At 43.1% G+C, this 22,101-nt stretch overlaps 1 protein-coding gene across 1 annotated transcript; it reads right to left on the bottom strand.

Annotated features, from left to right (window-relative positions):
• Positions 1-7,173: 7,173 nt before the first annotated feature.
• LOC146839338 (olfactory receptor 5V1-like) lies at positions 7,174-8,121 on the bottom strand. The gene has a single exon (XM_085650784.1). It carries the CDS (start codon positions 8,119-8,121, stop codon positions 7,174-7,176), a length of 948 nt encoding a protein of 315 aa, XP_085506910.1.
• Between the last annotated feature and the right edge of the window lie 13,980 nt (positions 8,122-22,101).

The following is a 22,101-nucleotide window of genomic DNA, read 5'->3' as shown; positions in this document are numbered from 1 at the left end:
TGGCAAGATCACAAAGGCACGCCCCACTGTTTTCTCACAGTGCAAGAAGCAGAAACATAAAATGGTAATAACTACCATTTTATAATTCTGCTTCTCGCACTGCGAGAAAGCAGAAGGGTTTGGTTGGGGGCGAACGGGTCTGCTCTAGGGCAGGGGAGGAGTGGTTTGCTCACTGACTGATTGCTAGGCACTTTGCGGCCGCCCAAACCAGTCATGCGCACTCTATAGTTCTCCATGCAGGCTGCAATGCAGCCTACATGGAGAACATGGCCTCCCCGTAAGCCCCTTCCTGGGCGGCATCCTGACCAATCACAACGCGTTGTGATTTGGCTTAGGGGAGGAAGGATGCCTGCTTCCTGAAGACGCGGGACCCGGCCGGTGAAAAAGAAGGATTAAATATTTTTTTTATTAATAATTAAATTAACCCACAACATGCTACCCCCTCCTCCTGCCCGCGACCCCCCCTGCCCATGACCCCCTCCCCCCACAACCCCTGTCCCCCCTGCAACTCCCCCCCAGCTTAAAGGGCTCCCACCACAGGTTTTGGACTCCCTGATAATAGATGGCGCCCCGTCAATGCAGGGATTGTAAGGGCCTGCATTACGCCCCTGTCTCTGATGAACAGTTCTCTGCAGATGAAGGTGTCACTGAGGGGAACCCCTTCCATTCTCCAAAGGGGCCTTGCGGGCTCTGCCTGAAAGTGAAACTAAGGGCATATGTACAAGGAAATTTTGCAGTGGCACGTCATTTAAAAAATGCAGGGGTGTGCCGTATTTACAAGAACACATCGCACCCCTGTGTTTTCCCTTGCGCTGGCATTTCAAATTGCTGCCTAGCGCCAACACAGACACCCATGCGCAACAGTGCGAGGGTGTCACATACAATTAAAAAATGCTTACTAAATGCATGACTAATGAGTTTGTAAGAGGCGTATTAGAATAATTGACTCCCAAGATATGGAACACATAAAATGTAATCCAAAAGCCATCATTAAAATAAGCCTTGTGCAAGCAACCAAATTAATAAAATTGCTATAAATTAATCAAAATTAATGCGACTAGTGTTCAATTAACATTCAATTTGGATTCTGCTAGTCTTACTAGAGTCTTCACAATCATTGCAGTTAGTATTCAGATATTGCTCACGAAGAATACCACAGTGGTCACAATCAATGAGACTAGCCTTCATTTTGCTCTTGAAAATAGCACAAGTTCTGCAAATAAACCCTAACAGAATACTACTAAGCTTCAAATACTATTCTTCTAGAATACTCCTAGTCTTCTTTTAGCAATCAATTGAAATGTTCATCATGTATTTGAAGGGTAGTTGAGTAGAACTAGTATTCCCTCATTTTCATATTTCGGCTTGTGGGCATACTACATAGTCTTCATGCATACTAAATAAATACTATATTTTAATAGTAAATGAATAGTAAATGAATACCGCTGTAAACACTGGAATCACACTAAGTGAAGATCTTCCATTTTGGTGGGGGTATTCAAGAACAACATCAGTTGCAGAAATTTTACTCATAATTCGAGATAAACTGAGTAAAGTATTTTTGATGGAATTTATTGGAAGTTTATGTAACTTTCTGATCACAGGTTCACAGAAACTAAATGAAGAGAACAGATTAGTGCAGGAGATTAATAGCATAACGTTTCCATGTTGTCCTGTGGTACCAAATCCAGCCAATATATTTTTTCACATTCCATGTGCTGAAGAATGGCTTACTGTTATTGATTTTTGTCAAGTTCATGTCACAGTGCCGTTGCATGAGAATAGTCCGTAGTACTGTCAAAAAGAAAATAAATATCTGGGACACATGATTGGAAAGGGAGGTAGAAAGATGTCACCAGAGAGAGTGGAAATAATTCACCAGATGAATCCACCTCAAATTCAGAAAGAAGTCAGGATGTTTTTGGGAACAGTCGGTTGCTATACTGAGTGGTTACCAAACCTTTCCCTAGTGGCTAAGCCTTTACTGAGTCTGACACACAAGGATGTGTCTGATCCGCTTCCATTGAACAATAATTGCACAAAAGCATTCCTAGAGTTGAAAGAGAAAAAATGTTGTGCCCCAGCACTAGGAATGAGAGCTTATTTGAAAGAAAATATACCAATTTGCAATGAGAGGGAGGGTTGCGCTCTCTCAGTGCCTATTCAAAAACATGAATGTTACCAAAGGTCTGTGATGCATTGCCCAATGACCTTTGACCCTAACTTCACAGAAATGCAGCAAATTAATTGGTTTGTGATGAAACTGAATACGAATGTCTAAATGTCATGAAAATATGCATAAAGCGAATATCAGACTTTAAGGATGAACATCTGAATCAGCCCAACAATGTCCATTGTGTAGGTGGCCCATATTTGAAAGATAATAATGACACATTAGGGGCAGCACATGCTGTGCTTCCTATACATTATGTTGTCAGGGCTTCATGGCTTCCAGTAGTTACCTCAGTCCAAAATTCGAAATTGATTGCCCTTACCATAACATGCAGTATAGCTGCTCAAATGGGAGTCACTGTTGTCATGGGAGAGAGAAATGCTAATTCTGTTGCACAAAATTGTGTTCTGTTAGCATATACATTCAATGTAATCTTCACAGGTGAATTGAAAGAGGCTCAAGAAAATGTTTTAGAGACAGAACAACAGGGTTGTATCATAATTGTTTGACAACTGCATAGTGGCAAATGTGTGATTGCAAAAACTGATGCCCAGGTATAGATTGCCAGTATCTCTGAAATCAGATCATAATGAGGTCTCAAAGATGATGTGTGCAGAACCACAGACTGGACAAGGAGTGGATTGTAGCTATCTGCCTGAAGTTTCAAGCATAATAAAGCAACACAAAGACAGCACAGAGTTACACTTTGCAAAAGACTGTGTTTCAGCATCACCAAAGTGGCTTAAAATTGGACATGCAAATGCACTTGTGAAAAACACAGATGAAAAGACTAGCCATTGCTGTGAAGGTCTGACTGATGTGGAGCGTGCCGTTTCTCACTAGATTGCAGCTGCTACACAAGATCTACATCATGGATGGTGCCAAAACTTTGATCTGAGAGATGCTGGGAAATGGAAAGGCCTGTTCCAAAGGATCCTGGCAAAGACAGTTGGGAAATGTGGTGGCCTTCCAAATTGGGTGCATGCCTCTCACACACGTATGGTCCTGTGTCCCCTTGATAAAATAGCTCCTCTTCAAGAAGATATGCCAGCAGTGGTCAGAAGTCCACAGAAGAGGGTCAGTCAAGCTGTAAGGGAACACAGAGAGTCTGAAGTAGCAATAGAGAAAACTGATGTGGCACTGGAAAAGCAAAAAGTGGAGCTGACTCAGATGAAAGCGGTGTCCAAAGGGTGAAAGAGTCAGATGCAGCCTCTGAAGAAGAAATTTGGGGCATATCAGCAACACCCGGCGATAATTATCGCTCAGCGCTCTTAGCGTGAGGATAATTATTGCCGGGTAACGTGGATTTTTATCGCTGAGATAGCGTGCTATTAGGAACGCTTATCTCCTCAGCGATAAAAATCCTCACGCTAACTGCCTAACATGAGATCTCACGAAATGTGGCGTTAGCTTGTTGATAGGGACTCACAAACGTAGACATGATATCCACCTTCCATAGGATATCATGGCTAAGTCAGTCCTGAAGCAGGCGTAAGAAAAGTAGCGATAACAGGGGTTATCGCTACTTTTCCTGCCACTATGCTTCATAGCGTGGGGCTTGATGATAGGAGAAATGTCGCTTAGCGACATTTCTCCTGGCATGTCAGGAACGCCCACTTTGCATCTCATTAGAGATGCAAAGCTGGGCGTTATGAATTTCCACGCGTTAGCGTGGCCTTGCTAATTAGGCGATAAAATTTTCACCGCTTTTCGGCCGAAAACGGCCACAAAAGCGGCGATAATTTTTTATCGCCAGCTTGTAAATATGCAAAAGTCCAGATGTTGAGCGCTCCTGCGCCTATAATGAACCGTCGACTCTCTGCCACCTTAGAATTGTAAAAAAGGTGTGATATATTATCAAGACAGCAGTGCATTATTTATTTGTCCTGAAGATGATGCCCTATATCTAATGTGGCATCAAAACGTCGTCGACACCCAAACACCCTATGCACTAGACTCAAGCTATAACACATTGTGCAACGGTGTTAAATGATTAATTTGTGTCTGTCTATACTGAGAACAACTGTACAGACCCATTTTGGCTTGCCTTTTGGTCAATTCTGTGTTCATTGTTCTGTCTTGTGTTCTGTTGGTCACGGCTGTGCCCACTTGTCATTTGAATGTTTTATTTGATACTATTTTTGAAAAATACTATGAAAATAAATTCTTGTCCGGCTGGACAAAAGACATACATTCTATTCTAAGTGTATGGTTATCTATCACACTGTATTCCTCCTGAATAGGGACCATTGTTCTCTATAACATGAAATTGCCCAAGGTCCCTGTCTAAATTCCTTTGGGTTCCCTTGTTCTGTAAAATAGTACTGTCAGAGTTTCTCAGCACCCGAGTGGTCAAATTGCATGGAAAAAGTACAGAATGCCACACTCTTTGAGCCACCCTGAAGGCAAGCTGGTGACAAAGAGAAAAAGAAAGGCTGAAACAATAACTGAGAATTGTCAAGAGCTGAAAAGAAAAATAATCTTTGAATGATGAAAGAAAAAGAAGAAAAGAAAATAGAAAAGAGAACTGTTCTGTTGAATTTTCCTTTTATTATTTTAGTTACTTATTTTAGAAAAGACTAATAGTTCTAAGAAGCTACTTACAGAACTCTGCACTAAACTTGAGCTTGGCTATATATGATCTGATTACAGACAAGATTTGTGTTTGCCTTAGAAATAGAAGTCAAATTGTTATATGCTCGGATTTTGCAATAAAAATGTCACTTGTGAAATTAAATAAATGTGATGATTTATAAATCATTTGAAGTATGATTTGATATAATCAAAAGGGAGGATTGATAGAGCTAGATTTCATCAAGATTAGGTATTGCTTTAATTTTTGTGCTTCAGACAGATTGCATTTAAAATGACGCAGATGTTGGTGCAAGTGGAAACACATGGCACATGAAACATGAAATGAGGCCTAGACAAATGCTTTTTAAAAGGTGCACTTTGGTGCTAAGCAAAGTGAAAGACATGAAATGAGGCCTGGTCAATGCTTTCTGTCTGAAATGCTTGTGCTGAATTAACATGTGTTTTTGCAGTGTAGAGAAAACTTGTGATTTTAGTGGCCTTTTTAGCTGTGAAAATAATTATTGAATGTGTTCTTTCTTCCCAGCTCATTTTCCTTGCAATCTACACTCCCTATTCCTGTCTTAAGAGACTTTGGCTTTGTTGCATATTTAGGCAAATATATTCAGATCATAACACATCTTATAATGTGTGTTAATTAACCATGCACCAAACGCTACATGTGGGGCTAAAGCTTTTTTTTTGCATGAAAAGCCATCTAAAACATTAAAGCATTTTTCTATGAGTGCGTATTAACTGCTTGTGCTTTGAAAAATGTGCACAGGTGTAATGCTATGTTGTACATTGCACATTTTTGCATGTTGTGGACAAATAATAGAAAAGCTGCTTTAAATTATTAGTTTGGGCTAGGAAAAATAATACAAGGTATTAGTATGGGGGTGGTAAACAGAATGGGTTCTATTTCGTAAATCAATATTGTTTTCGTGTTTGTTTTATTTTTGGGCCTAAGATAAAATGGCTGCCTGTGAATCCAGCAAGGCTGAGAATGGTGCTGAATTTGAGAGCACGCGCAGATTATACCAGCTTGCCTCGAGTGAAGACCTAGTTCAAGGCAACTGTGAACTCTAAATTCTTGCTATTCTGCCAAAGTACCAGTGTTTGTGGAATGTGCTTATCCTGCGAGAACAGGATGGTGAGACCCTCATGTCATCTATGGTAACCAATCAAGTGCAAGCTTTACTGAAAACTGCAACAATTATTAGTGTAGTCAGCCAAGAATTAGAGTATAAATAATCACCTCTTTGGGGGTGTGTGCCTTTGGCTGCTTCGCTGCTTTTAGGAGGAGGAGAGAGGAAAGGCAGCAGATGAGGCCAGACATCATATGGGTTAGGTATGTGATCGTCGTGGGTGCTGCCTGGGTGGAGATTTCATCCAAGGAGAAACAGAGGGAGGTGGGGAGCCTTTTGCTCATATTTTTTTCAGAGAGTCCTTGCACTTCATATTTTTGGCAAGGCAGATCACATTTCTCTGATGTTCTGTGAAGGAGGGGCTGTCTTACTTCTTGTGTAGCACAGAGACACAGAGGATCAGACCAGGGCAGAGTGGAGTTGGATAGAACAGGTTTAGATATTAGATTCTAAAACTTTTAAGTTAATGCTTTGACCAATTAATTAGTTTTTGAAAAGATTTATTTGTCTTATGCATTTATTTCTCTTTATGGGAGATTTTTGTCATTTATTAATTATTGATTAGCCTTGCAAGACTCACTCTTTCCTTAGAAACTCTTTAAGTGATTTGACTGGCATTTTGCAGCACATTTTCTTGTCTACATCTGATGCTATTATGCAGACTGTAATATGTTCTGCATTAATGCTATTTTTCCTAATTTCCAAATTCTGTAACCTGATTGATATTTGACTAATGAATAAAGGGTCAGAAAAACTTCACTTTCAACTAAGAAAAGAAAACCCTTTAAAAATACTCACAACTCTTTTATTGGCTTAAATATTAAATGCATTTTTGATTTTTCATGTTTATGTAAAGTCTCCTGAAGGTAATATACAGTGGCAAGGGTCCAGTATCTTTACAGCGGTTAATTGGAGGTAATGAGGGTTTGCATTCAGAAATTACCGTGAAATTACCGCTGCATCACATCCACGTCCTCAACTGGTTTCCTTGGGACAGAATAAGCAGTAGAATTCAATACTGGAAGAGAAAGAGTCTGAGACGCATCATAGTCAAAGACAGGCCTGGTACCTGGAAGTATCTGATGATACTTAGAAAGAGAGACTGAAGCTAGCTACAAAGCAGGACAGCACTGTACAATAAGGTCGATACATGGGGTGTCTATGGACTGTTTACATTTCTTCAACTGGTTGAGTTTGGGGCCTATTTGAAGCTAAATATTTCCAAAGCTGGCAAGGAGATGGAAAGACCTGATGCACCTGCTGACTCTCATCTGTTAGTATCTATGTTGATCTTCTTTCTTTCTGGATTCTAGCAATGGTTTTCTTGACCGCACTCTTTATCTCAGTGTTTCGGAGACTATAGATTACTGGGTTCACCATGGGAGTCAAGATGGTGTACACCACTGACACCAGACTGTCGGCAGAGAACGAGTTAGTTTTTGTGGGCCAGTAATATGTGAAAATCAGAGCCCCATAGAAGATGATGACCACTGTCAGGTGGGAGCCACAGGTGGAGAAGGCTTTGTCTCGGCCCTCAGAAGACTTGATTTTCAGGATGGTGTCGATAATGAAAGCGTATGACACGATCTTGATGAAAAGAGCACCAAGACCGACGAACCCACCTAGTGTAAAGATGGCCAGGATGTTGATGAATGTGTCAGAACATGAAAGCTTCAGCAGAGGGGGGATGTCACAGAAAAAGTGCTGGATTTCATTGGACCCGCAGAACGACAGCCTGGTCATCAAAATTGTATGGACCAAGGAGTAAAAAAATCCAGAGACCCACAAGCCAGCTGCCAACCAGGAGCAGGCACGCTGATCCATGATGGTGTTGTAATGCAACGGGTGACAGATGGCAATGTAGCGGTCATATGCCATAGCCGCCAGTACGAGGCACTCAGTACACACCAGGCTGATAAACAAATAGAGCTGGGTCATACAGGCAGTGAATGAGATAGATTTCTTCTCGGCTAGAAGGTCTACCAGCATATTAGGGACAGTGACAGTGGTGTAGCAGCAGTCTAGGAAGTACAAGTTGGAGATGAAGTAGTACATAGCGGTGTGAAGATGTGCATCTAGGCATATTACGGTGATGATGAGGATGTTCCCAGCCAGGGTGGTCACGTAGATCAGGAGGAAAATCATGAAAAAGAGACCCTCCACTTCAGGAATAGAAGACAGGCCCAACAGGAGGAATTCAGTCACCAGGGATTGGTTAGATCTGTCCATAGCCTTCAGGGTCCAAATCTATACATATTAGTGAGAAATATATTAATAATAGAAACAATATTTACATCAACCAAAAAAATCAGAACAGGCATTTTATCACATTCCTAGCAGCAATACTAATACATTGTCATAATGAAATAATGCCCTAGACTACTGCAGATTATGTGGATAGATATTATCAGGAAAACATGTTATTTCAATGAGTGAAATCAAGGTGAAAATGACAAAATGACAAAACAACGCAAGACGTGTGATGATATTTGCTATAATCTGTGTTGAAAATCCCTTCCACTATTTATAGTGGTAAGCACTGTAAGCTTCTTCAAATGGCTTGCACATATATTGTTTTTAAAATCAGTTACTCTGCGCTGTATGCCACTCAACGCCTACCACTTTCTTTGTTTTCCATTCTGTGCACCGAAAGGCACAGATAAGAATACCATCCCATGGCCTTACTACATCTGCAGTTCAACATTTCATACCCCCCTTGTCCCTTGTGCTTGAAGATTCCATGTCCATGTTATAATTGGGGCTTTATTTTAAAAACATTTCCAGAAGCTACCTTGAAGCATTTAATCACATTTGCAAATTAGGAAGGAACAGAAATATTTCGTTTGAAGAAAATCAAGCTGCACAAGTCAAGGGAGGTATTGTGGTATTACATAACTAGGAAGATTACAATAAAGAGGTTGTGAGACAAATAAATATTGAGCAATGTTGCAGACAGTTACCCACTAACCCCATGCAACATGTTCATCAATTCCAAACAGTCACATTGGAAAGATATTGAGATGTTTATTGATATACAAAAACCACTGATAGATTTTCTACTGTAAGGCCTATTATCTCTGTCATCAGCAACCTCAGAACATCTATCAGCATATCGATACGTTTGTGAGGTTTTTTGTCTATAACCTACCCTATATTTGGGACACCAGGGACATCCTACACAAGCTAGAGGATGTTCCTTGGGAATGCGCATCAGTGATGTTTGTAACTTGATATGGTCAAAGTTTGTATACATGTATAAAAAGTGTTTTGACAGTTTGGCATTGGCACTATTAAGAACACAGTGCAATGTTACTACAAGTGACTAATATAATTATGTCTTATAATGTTTCTTTGACATGAAAGCAAGTGGTATCACCAGCTACAAGGCACAGCCATGGGTTCCAGGTTTGCCCCCCCTTATGTCCATCTGTTTATGGGTAGGCATGAGAGCAGGCATGTCTGGACTCATGCTGCTAGAAAGTGGAAGGAACAAACATTTTTCAGGTGCAGGTACATTGATGATATGCACAGGCCCATTATATCAAATGTTAGTGTATCATCAGTATTTGAATGATCATCTTTTCATCAATCAAATAAAGACAGAAAATGAACAAAAACTCTGATTGGATTTGTAAATTGCATGGCTGTCATAACAAGGTGTCACAGTGCTAGAGAACAGGCCACAAGCAGATGCCAGGCACAAATGAAGCAGTAGAAAGTTCCAGAGTTTGGGGCCATCTATCTAAAGAAACTTCCACCCTGCCTGGTTCTTCTCGTTCTGGGGAAACAGACCAATCTAAGGTCGGAGAACCGTAATACCCTAGAAGAAGTATAGGACTCAATAAGATGTCACAAGTATATGAGGCTTGCATTGGCAATGGCCCAGAAGGCAAAGCAAATCAATAAAGTGGGCAGAGATAGGAGGATGTTTTGGAATATGTAACGGTAATCACACATTTTGAATAATTTGCATCCCCTGAGTAAGGTTTGAGAGATACCCAGGTACAGAACATTACTTTAGTCCAAACGTGATGTGATGATGGCCAGGACAATGTTTTTTATGTGGGCACTCACTAAACATCTAGACCGACACCAACCTCTTGACAACCTCGATTCCGACCTAACCACAGCACAGAAACAGCACTCCACAGATGACATCAGGATGTTCCTTGACTGAGGAAGTCCGGAACCTTGGTTTTATCATTGACGACTTACTATCTATGCATCAACAAGCAGTGAAGGTGGCTGCAACCTGCTTCACCATCTTGAACCGCTGTTGACTGCTGCTGCTGCCGTGTGGACGGGGACTGCAGATCTCAGACACCCCTGCCCAGTGCTGACCTTTGCGCCAGGAGGCGCTTCCGCCATTTCCCGCCCGGACGCGCATAGGGCCCGATTCACAGAACAAACTTAAGACAAAATCCTAAACTTAGTACCATTTTGGTATTCACAGAATGCACTTACTACTTCTGGTATTCACAGAATGAACTTACTACTTTTGCGATTCATAGAATAAACTTACTACTTGTGCTATTCACAGAATGGATTTACGACTCCTAACTTTACGTCCGCACTCGGGCCTTAAATTCCGGCCCGGAGGCGGAGCTTCCGGCCCGAAGGCGGAGCTTCCGGCCCGGAGGCGGGGCTTCCGGGCCAGAGGTGGAGCTTACGGCCCGGAGGTGGGGATTCCGGCCAGTGGTGGAGATCCGCCACTGGCCGGAATCCCCACCTCCGGGCCGGAAGCTCCGCCTCCGGGCCGGAAGCCCCGCCTCCGGGCCGGAAGCTCCGCCTCCGGGCCGGAAGCTCCGCCTCCGGGCCGGAAGCTCCGCCTCCGGGCCGGAATTTCCGGCCCGAGTGCGGACGTAAAGTTAGGAGTCTTAAATCCATTCTGTGAATAGCAAAAGTAGTAAGTTTATTCTGTGAATCGCAAAAATAGTAAGTTCATTCTGTGAATACCAGAAGTAGTAAGTGCATTCTGTGAATACCAAAATGGTACTAAGTTTAGGATTTTGTCTTAAGTTTGTTCTGTGAATCGGGCCCATAGATCCCAGCGCGGCTCCCGCATCGCGGGAACTGCTGTTGACTGCTGCTGCTGCCCTGTGGAGGGGGACTACAGATCCCAGACACCCCTACCCAGTGCTGACCTTCGTGCCAGGAGGCACTCCCGCCATTTCTCGCCCGGACGCGCATAATTCCCAGCGCGGCTCCCGCATTGTGGGAACCGCTGTTGACTGCTGCTGCTGCCGTGTGGAGGGGGACTACAGATCCCAGACACCCCTGCCCAGTGCTGAACTTCGCGCCAGGAGGCGCTCCCGCCATTTCCGGCCTGGACACGCATAAATCCCAGCGCGGCTCCCGCATCGCGGGAACCGCTGTTGACTGCTGCTGCTGCTGTGTGGAGGGGGACTACAGATCTCAGACACCCCTGCCCAGTGCTGACCTTCGCGCCAGGAGGCGCTCCCACCATTTCCCGCCCGGACGCACATAAATCCCAGTGCGGCTCCCGCATCGCGGGAACCGCTGTTGACTGCTGCTGTGTGGAGGGGGACTACAGATCCCAGACACCCTTGCCCAGTGCTGACCTTCGCGCCAGGAGGCGCTCCCGCCATTTCCCACCCGGACGCGCATAAATCCCAGCGGGGCTTCCGCATCGCGGGAAGCGCGCGGGCGCGCGCCGTGTGAAGCCTGGGCCAAGGGCAGGCCCGTCCCTCGCCTGTCATCGACAGGAAGAGGCAGGGCAGGGCCACCCCCTTACGCCGGTTACCGTCTGCACAAATATGGTACTGTTGGTCTGGCGATTTGTATCCCACTGACATCATAAACGCGAAGACCTATTTGACTGTGGACAAGTGTATGAAAAGGGCGGAAGGGGTAGATATCCCAAGCCGATTGTTATGTTGTTATTCTAGCCTGCCGGCCTCAGGGATTATACCTAGCAACATAGGTGGTGCTAGGGTGCCTGATATTGTGGTCGGTTGTGTGTGCCTTCCCAAGACTTGGCGCCGTATTGTTTGGATTCATTTGTGTGTTTGTTAAGCATGGGGAAAAGGAAAGCAGCTGAAGCTCTGGGGGGGGTACAGCGGGGAAGGGGAAGAAGCCAAAAAAGGGCCCCAAAAGCATTAGCATCAAAAGGAACAATGGGGTCATGGATCGAATTGATAACTTAATTAAAGACTGCGAAGGGATGTTGATAATACCATCAGATGCTGCGAATAGGGTTAGCAGCACCCATCTTATATCCCCCAAAAGCCTACCCCTACCTACAGGTTCTATATCTATACTGGCCATGTTTAAAAAACATGTGGATAAGGGCTTATTGGATCCTGTTATAGAGGGAGACTCATTAAGTAAGACTGCTCAACCTTCTGTTGAGCAAACAGGAAATGTTAGTGATTTGGAATGTTTAGTAGAATGTAGCAAAATATTTACTCCACTACTGTCCCTATCTGAGAGCACTGTGTTAGCTCAACCGAACGAATGCATTGTATCTGAGGGCGTAGCACTTCAAACAACTCCAACACACTCCTGTAAATGTGCATGCTCGAGGGAGACTCCATCTGAACAAGCTAGCTTAACATTACAGCCAGGAGTAATTATAGAACTTGTTATTGTCCTAAAGGCCCTGATTGTACAGCTAATTGAGAAATTAAAAGACTAGACTAAAATGACCCATAATGACAAATGTTTGAACTGTTCAAAAGATGCTAGTCTCCGTACATCTGAGGGGTCTTCGGGTAATGTCTTGGAAATGGTCTTTCAGGGTAAGCCTCAGGACGGAGCTAAAGCAGTCATGACTGTTCTCCATCCTACTCCAAATGCGACCCAACTGCCCATCAATGAGACTCTGTACTCCTATTCCCAGCCATACCTTGATAGCAACCTTACTACTCGTCATGTTTATGAGAATCATGGCGATCAAGCTAACCATAGATTGTTATATCCACAAGGCTACTCTGGCCCCCACCAGCATTGGCCAAATAAATCTCAACAAAGTTCCTTATTTCATAGTACAAATTAATGTGCCTAAAATCAAGTCCAGCATATCCAGGGAAGATGAAGAATCCCTGATTAATAAAAGCATTCAGTGGCTCTGGCATAGAAGAAACTGCAGGTCCATAATAAGGGAAGATATTTACGCTGCCCAAAGGTTTGAGAGGTCCGACCATTGCACAGACTATGTATGTCTAACCCTCAATTCAACTGAACTAGTGGAAAACCTAGTGGCATTTGATCTAAGAACGTCCCATTTGACCCTATCCAACATTAGGTTAAAATATAATGCTCCCGTAAAGTCCCTGTACCAGAGGGGAGCAACATCTCAGAAATTCCACACTGAGGACTCCCATCTGGAAAAAGTAGATTGATGTTTAAATCTACTCCCTCCTTTAAACCAGCTAACTAATCTAGTTGGTGTTGAAAACGGTCTCCCTCATAACATTTATAAGAATAGTCAGAAGGGTGCTGTACCCATGGAGAGAGGGCTTAGTTCCGTTAAACACGGTCTAATAGTTTCTATCCCGCCTCAGGCCTCCTGTGATCTGGTCACATTAACAGAGGATCGGGGTAATCATGTAATGGAGGCTTCCCGCATTATTACACAGGATTATGTGAATTCAGGTCTATACCTCGTCTCCTGGAACATAGCGGGGCTACGCTCCAAGGTAGCTTCATCTGATTGGTCAGATTTTATTGAAAACTATGACATATGTATCTTCCAGGAGACTTGGTCCCTTGAAAGTTTATTTCGTCCAGGGTACTTAAACTTCTCAAAGCCGGCTGTCGGAGGCAGAAAAGGAAGACCTTCTGGAGGGTGAACAATTTGGGTGAGACAAAATGCGGGGTATAGGGTGGAGGAAGTATTGATCAACAGACCAGATATACAAGCTATCCAGTTATGTTCTGTTCGTCAACCGAAAGTGATTGTGTTAAATGTATATGCTAGAGGCACAGTGGGAGGGAAAGCGTCTGAAACTGTATCCCTACTTGATACCTTTGTAGGTGAGATTAGAGGTAAATGCAGTATAATAATTGCTGGTGATTTTAACTGTTGCTTTGAGCCACTGGATTTAGAAGATGGTTATCTTGGTGAAGAAGAAGATTCCCAGTGGAGTATACCTACTCTGACCCTTGACCCAATAAAGAAATGGACTGCGGTTGCCCTCCAGCTGAAAAGTTTGTGTTTGGGGAAGGGTTTAAGAGCAGTGAATGGGAGGTCTAACTCTGATAGTAGGGGCTCCCATACATTCTCTAGTGGACCTAAAAGGAGCCGAATAGATTATTTTCTTATCAATTTGGAGTTGTGGCCTCTTCTTATTGATATGGAGGTCTGAGACAGAACAGAAAGTGATCATAACCCTTTGTTATTATCCCTACGGTTGTCAGATCTACACACCATGACTCATCCGTTGGAGTATGTCACTGCGGATGTTGTCCTTACGCAAGACATGAGAAGATTAAAATGGTCAACGCTTATTGACAATAGCACCATATTAGAGCAGATGACAGCTGAGGTTGAGAACTCATTAGCCGTTCTTGCAAATTTGGAAACTCAGGAAGCTATTAACCAAACATTTTACAGGTGCATGATTCTCTGTTTGCCAATCTAAAAACTATTTTTATTAAACAAGGAAAGTCTAAGAGACATGTTGCCTTTAAATCTGCCAAATGGTACAACAAGGCATGTAGAGTAGCCTATAAAAATCTGTCCAAAGCCATTAAATCGAAAATATACTCAGATATAAGGTCCGCAAGGTCTCTATACAAAGCTATTCAGCTTAAAGCTAAAAAAGAGGCTGATGATCGAAGTTGGCGTGACCTCCTCCTAGCTAGTAAGGAAAGGGGTATGCAGAAGTTTTGGGAACTTGTTAAATGGGGTAGTGGTGAGACAAGTAAAATACCCCGAACAGTGGGTGCTCCATTTCCAGGCGCAATTCAATTCCTCAAATGCTATTTTAGCTCAACCTCAAATACAAAAGTCCGACTTAGTTGTAGTCTTTAATAGAGCTAAGGTGGAAAAAGCTCTAAAATCTGTTCCTAAGGGAAGAGCTCCCGGACCGGATTGTATTCCAGCGGACCTGTTTTATTTGATAAGGATAACTGGGTTGAATATATTTTAATACTCACAAATGCAAAAGCCAGTGGTGCCACAGTCCCAGAGTCTTGGCACGGAGCAGAAATTCTCCCAATTTATAAAAAAGGAGACCGCGCCAACCCTAGCAACTATAGGCCTATTAGCCTGATTGATTCAATGCAAAAAATCATGGCAAGGTTAGTGTTAAGTCGCATTCAGTCCTGGATTGATGATAAAGGTATAATGTCCCCTTTACAGGCTGGCTTTCGTCCACACGTCAGTACTATAGACCAAGTGTTTAGGTTTATATTAATTTACTGGCGCGTGGCAATAATCGCAGGTGGTACGCTTTACACGGCATTCATCGATCTTAAATCAGCATTTGATCTAGTTCCACGCTCCAAGTTGTGGGGGGCTCTGGAGGCCATGGGCATGCCACCAGTATTGCTATCTCTGGTGGTCAAGCTACATGAGTCGAACTTCGCTCAAGTAAGGTGGGGATCCCAGGGCAAGATTACTGAAAGATTTTTAGTATCTAAGGGGGTTCGCCAAGGATGTGTCATGGCTCCAACCCTCTTTAGTCTATTTATAATTAGGGTCTTTTACTACTTCACCTCGTTTCCAACTGATGCTCCATCTCTTGCAGGTGTGAAGTTGCAGGTGTGAAGATCCCTCTGCTTATGTTTGCAGCTGACACCCTGATCATTTCAAAAACACAAAAAGGGTTGCAAAGGACATTAATTCGATTTGAGAAATTCTGTGCAGACCATGAGTTGTTCATAAATGTGGACAAAACCAAATTTATGGTCTTGCACAAACACAGATTAGAGGAGACGTATATTTGAATAGTACCAAATTTGAACAAACTGATGTCTTCACCTACCTGGGGGTAACCCTGGGCAGAAAATTAAATTGGCAACCCCAGATCGATTTGATGGCCCTTAACCACGCCCAATTAGCTGGTGTGCTGGGGAAAGAACATAACCTATCACAGACAAAGCCGGTACGACCAGCACTTCAGATCTATAATACCAAGGTCAAAGGGTCAATTCTATATAGTGCAGAGTTATGGGGTTTTGATAACATAACCTTTAAGACTAATTTATTTTTGGACCACAAAAGTGTGGCTAAATATGAGGACTACTGGGATTTTATAACAAAACCAGGTGATAAAAAACTCTATTTCCAGTTTAGAGTAGGTACCCTTCCGGTTAAAGCTTTCACCTGTAAATGGAAGAGAGTACCGGGTAACACATGTGTTTTTTGTCCTGAGCAGGCAGAGACAAATCCCCATATATTCTTCACCTGTTTGGCGTATAAAACTCCTAGAGCTAAATGGATTAAAGCCTTATGCTCTAATATGCGCACTCGATCTTGTGCCACTGCTCTCCGTATATTAACATCAAATACCGAGGTGCATATCGTGATAGCCGTGACCAAATTTTTGAGTTGGGTGTGGAAAATAAGGGCAATTAAGATGAAGACAATCTGAATATGTGCTGGCATTTTAGGATTAAGTCTAACTATCCATAGGTTCAGGGGAAAAGTAATAAATTCTTCTCATTTTATGTATGGTTTTTTATCACAGTTTTAGAATGGGATGAAATCCTTTTTTAATGACATGTTTTTAACCTTCATTGTCTCTAATATTGCACTTTATTGCTAAATGTTTTTGTATCAAAATGTTATAAATGTATATAATCGATGTGTCTTTTATGATCATAATGATCGCAATAAAGACGTTTTTGACTTGACTTGACTTGACTTGACTTGAAATTGTTGAAGAAAATTGTTTGCATGTTGCCAAGCTCTACCCAGAGAACCATAGGCCAGGAAATGGTAACGTCTAGACTGGACTATGGTAACATTCTCTACTTAGGAGCCAATAAAGACGTGACACGCAAGCTGCAGCTGGTGCAGAATTCTGCTGCAAGTTTGCTTTGTCAGGTTCCTAGAGAGGCCTCCATCTCGGGCTCTCTGAGAGACCTCCACTGGCTGAGAGTTGTGAGCCGGATCAAGTTTAAAGCTCTGAGCTACATGTTCAGGGTTAAGCAGGGTACGGCGCCTCAGTATTTGCAAAATCTAGTCAAACCCTATTTGCCATCACGCACTCTTCACTCCACCACCCGGGCTAAATTCATGGTGCCTAGGACTAGGCTCTTCCGTATGGGTGGTCGCTCCTTTGCTTTCCTGGGCCCCTCTCTGTGGAATGCTCTTCCTCTACCACTCCGGAATAAAACCAGTTAACCACACTTTTGTAAGCTACTAAAAACCTGGGGGCATATCAACAACAACCGGCGATAATTATCTCTAAGCGTACTTAGCGCTAGGATAATTATCGCCGGCTAGCGTGAATTTTTACCGCTGAGATAGCGTGCTATTAGCAACGCTTATCTCAATAGCGATAAAAATCCTCACGCTAACAGGCTAACGTGAGATTATCGCTGGAAACCCAGCGATAATCTCACGTTACCTTGTTGATAGGGACAGGCAAACTTAGCCATGATATCCTCCTTACATAGGATATCATGGCTAAGTCAGAAAAATACCAGACGTAAAAAAGCAGCGTTAACCGCGGTTAGCGCTGCTTTTTTTGTCTCTAACAGGGTTAGCGACATTCTTGATAATAGGAGAAATGTCGCTTAGCGACATTTCTCCTATTATTTTACTCTGGAACGCCCCCTTTGCATCTCATTAGAGATGCAAGGGGAAGCGTAGAGTAAAAGGGTGCTAATATGCAAATTTGCGTGTTAGCACCCTGTTGTTGATAAGGCGCTAGTTTTATCTCAGCCTTTTTGGCTTTTAAAGCCAAAAAAGCAGAGATAAAGCCCTTGTTGATATGCCCCAATGTTGTTTAATCAGTAATTTATTTCCTGCTCCTTCTCTGGCTTGGCACAGGGAAACCTTTTTCGGGTAGCTGTTGCGTCCGATATAAATTTAAATAACATTACATAACATAACAACAATGTGGGCCAATTGAAAGAAGTGTCAGGTCAGACGGGTTCCTCAGTCACCATTTCAAATAGTCCATGTAAAACTAATCTGAACAAATAGTGATTCAGAAGACTCCGTTTTGGAAACACCCAAGGATGTGCAGGTCTAAGGGGAGATTACTCTGTGCAACACTTGTATTGCCAGAGTAACTCTGCCCCAGCCTGGGTCATGACCTGGACTGGGCACAACTCATTGTCAGGCCTTGCTCTCTGCAGGCTGAGCATACTGATCCCACATGAACATCACATTTCAAACACTTCCAAAAATAAATGTACATCTTATGGCTATCCAATAAGTGACCTCAGGGGGTCTCGGGGGTATAGCTAGCTCCCAGATCTGGACAGAGTGATATGTGGCACTATATACATAACTAACATTATCCTCATCTGCTCCTTACAGTATACATACACGCCTCATGCAGTAATCCCTATACATTTGGATGCACATTTACCATGATCTGATTAGCGAATATATCATAGGTACCATGAAAAGGATACATGCATAGATATGGGAATGCACCACAAGTAGAATATAGAGCTTCACACAATACACATCACAATGGTGATGTTTGTTACACAAGGTACAGTAGATACACAATTCATTACATGATTGTCCTATGTAGGCATCAAAAATAATAACTAGAGTAATCATATTTCACTCTAGGACTCAAGAGCACATTGTAGCCCGTCAGAATGGAAAGGATGGAGTTGAACAGAGTAAAATATGTGTGTTTGTTAGTTACCTGCTCCTCGGGTGAGACAGGGAGTTGGCCAGACAAGGGAAGAACATCTTCTACAAGTTTCTCCAGCTCCTCTGGAGAGAAGGCAGGAGCCCTCTCATTCTCCTTGGCCTGGCGAGATTGCTCCCAGAGGTGGCAAAGTGCAGCTAAAATAGAGGAGGTGTCAGAAGGATAGTGAGTTACTTTTCAAACCACGGCATACATGCATGCAGTCATCAGCGCAGCCGTACACAGACTTTGGGCCACCACAGTCACAATCACCAATGCTAGCCTATGGCTGTGTCTGTCGTGTATGAAATTGCCCACCACGCGTTCAACTTCCACCAGGGTCGGTAGTTCAAAATGTCCTATATGCCGGGTTAAGCAACTGCAGTTTTATCACTTGGACAACAGTATTGGTTACTGTAAAGTGCATCACAACCACTACAAATGAGGCTCACCTGTTTACATTTGAAATACTCTAGTCCCATATAGGGACATATCAACTGTGTAGTGCATGGATTTGCATAAAGGCCAAATTGGCGCAGTGCACTGCGCACTGCTGTTGACGAATTTTTTCCTTAAATATCATGAAATCGTCATTATTGTACAAATTTAACATTTCTGGATGGATGATGTGCACATATATGTTACAGACACATGTGTAGGCCGCTATTGGGATTATTTGTGTATGTTGAACAGTAGAAAATGAACATGTGAAACATGTTTAATGGTTTCTGAAGCAGCTATGTTTTGTCACATGACTGTTGGCTTACGTTTTATGTATACATGTTACTCTGGACACTGTGACCAATGTTCTAAACTGTTTTCACTCCTTGCATAGGTACCCTGGGAGAGGGAGGTGATGACAGCCTTCAGTGTACTGCCCATTTACAGATCTTCAGACCGTGGAAGAATGGCATGTTTTATCTAAACAGGCAAACAATACAGGATTTATGTCATCAGTTAAAGCCTTGTTTCCTTCCTCAAATCACGTATCCTACACATGTATTCCACCTATAGTGAGACTTATGGCAGTATTGTATTTTCTAGCCACTAGTGCCTTCCAGAACACTGTCGCTATATTTGGTGGTATGTTGCAACCTATGTTCAGTGTTGTACTCAAAGTCATGCTTTCTGCATTGATAAAACACATTGACAGCTACAAACAGTTTCCCAGACGTGAGGATTTGGCCCATGTGGAAAGGGATTTCTATGTATTTGGTTGCCTCCCCCATGTGGTTGAAGCAATTGATTGAACCGATATTGCTTTAGTGCCAGCATAAGCCAGGTAATAAGTGTACAGTAAATAGAAGCACTTCCATTCTATCAAAGTGGAAGTTGTCTGTTTACTAGATTTGTGTTTTTCAAACGTCTGTTCCCGGTTACCAGGATAAGCCCACGACTCCTTCGTATTGCAGAACAGCACCATACCCCAGCTGACGTGACAACTGGTACTGAGTGGACCTGGCTTACAGGTATGTTTCATCTGTCCTGACTTTGTATGAGAAAATAATAAAAAGGAAGCGGGCCCTTGCGTTACATTAGATCGCGGTAAGAAGGACAAGGGAACAAAGTTAATCGAACAAGCAGCAAAAAAAAATTTCTACCAAAATATATATTTCGTCTGTGGAAAATCTCACCATCTCATAAAGGCTCACTAAGAGTCCTGGAAGAGCCCAGACACGGAATCTTATTTTTCTAGTTTTTATGTGTATAACAAAATAACAATACAGTGGAAAGGAGAAAATATATATACCTCTGACCACACACACCTCACGTACTCTCATTCATACCCCATTCATTACTCAGTAAAACACTAACATTAAATATAACAAACATCAGAAGAACAAGAAATGTCTTACGCCCAAACGGGTCTAAAGAGTCAGTCAGCTTTTTCCTAGGAACAAAAATTATACATTTTCTATAGGTTTGAAGGATTAATGCTTTCTCCAATTACACTATTAATACATTCCAATCAATAGTTGAACAAATGTATCCTCTTTTCTTGTCTTCTGAGATTGCGCCGACATGCATTTTGGTGAAGACTAGAGAATCCTGGATGGACCTTCCTCAGGTGGTGGGTGTGTTGCCATCCACACCTTCTGGATTTTTGGGTGGTCATCCCCCCTTTTTGGTGAGAAGAAATCAGCTGCTGCTGATACAGGGGGGTTGCAGGCTTGTCTTCCTCTGGTAGGGCCTCTCTTCCTGTGGCTGCTGCAGATGTAGATGGGCTGGATGTAGGTTGACCACAGGATTGGGTAGTTGAACATCCCTGCAGAGAGTGGTGATGATATCCTGCAGCACCTCAATAGGGGAGCCCATGTTGCTACCTCAGAATCTAAGAGTGGGGGGCACAAGATGTTACTAACTGTGCTGCGTGCAAATGTTGGGGGGCAGAGGTTGGCTGTGTTGTTGAAGCTGGAGTGGGAGATGTTGTTGGTACAGTGTGGCACACTGCTGCTATCTGCCCAGACTGACCTGATGTGTCAGGACAGTCATCCAAGTCCATATTTCCAGGAGTGTTGTCATTACTGAGAGCTCCATCCTGGGTTGGAGTGGGAGTCTGCTTGGTGGGCAAGCTCTGGCCAGGTGCTCTGCCAGATAGACCTGTTGAGAAAAAGAAAACATTGTCATTGGTGGGAATATGGTATACACATCCACATTGTTTCTGTCACAGTACATAGAGACATAGAAAGGAACAAAATAGGTTGATTTTACTATTGTGATATATTTCAGTGGTATTGAACTTGTTAACTAGACATTCAGAGACCTTCAATACATGTAATAGGACTGAGCAGCTCATTAGATGTGCTGATATTTTGCATTTTGGAATAAGAAATGAACATGACATCTCAAAAACTTTTCAGGAAACACATTGTAGAATTAACATGTGTATTTGACCATTCCAAGGCTTAGTTGTGTAGAATACAGGCAGACACAAAACTTGATTGCATATCTAGCATTAGCTCGCAGGCAGGTCGCTCCCCACGCCACCACACGGCTGCCAGCTGTTCTGTGCCTTGCTAACTTGTGTTCATCACTTTCCGGTCCTGCTGCCTGTTTCTCTGTACCCAACTCCCTAACTGTCTAACTGTCTAACTGTTCTTTTTTTTCCTCAGGTTTGTCCGCGGGTGCCCACCGGCTGCTGCCCGCCGTATTCCCGCCGTTTCCTACCCTTTCCGCCGCTGGGTCTCTGCAGCCCCTGCCCCCCTGCATTCCCATTGGCAACCCCACTCCTGCCTCCCAGCTGCTCCTCCCTCCCTCTTCCCCTCTTATGGAGGCCGCGCAGTGGTGAAGAAGCGACCTCTGACCCTGCTCGCAGGCAGGTCGCTCTCCACACCACCACACGGCTGCCAGCTGTTCCGTCCCTTGCTAACTTGTGTTCATCACTTTTTGGTACAGCTGCCTGTTTCTCTGTACCCAA

Source organism: Triturus cristatus, chromosome 4_1 (genome assembly GCF_964204655.1).
Source record: "Triturus cristatus chromosome 4_1, aTriCri1.1, whole genome shotgun sequence".
Taxonomy (NCBI): domain Eukaryota; kingdom Metazoa; phylum Chordata; class Amphibia; order Caudata; family Salamandridae; genus Triturus; species Triturus cristatus.
Note: the sequence above shows the minus strand (reverse complement) of the source record. Positions and strands in the feature narration are given on the sequence as shown.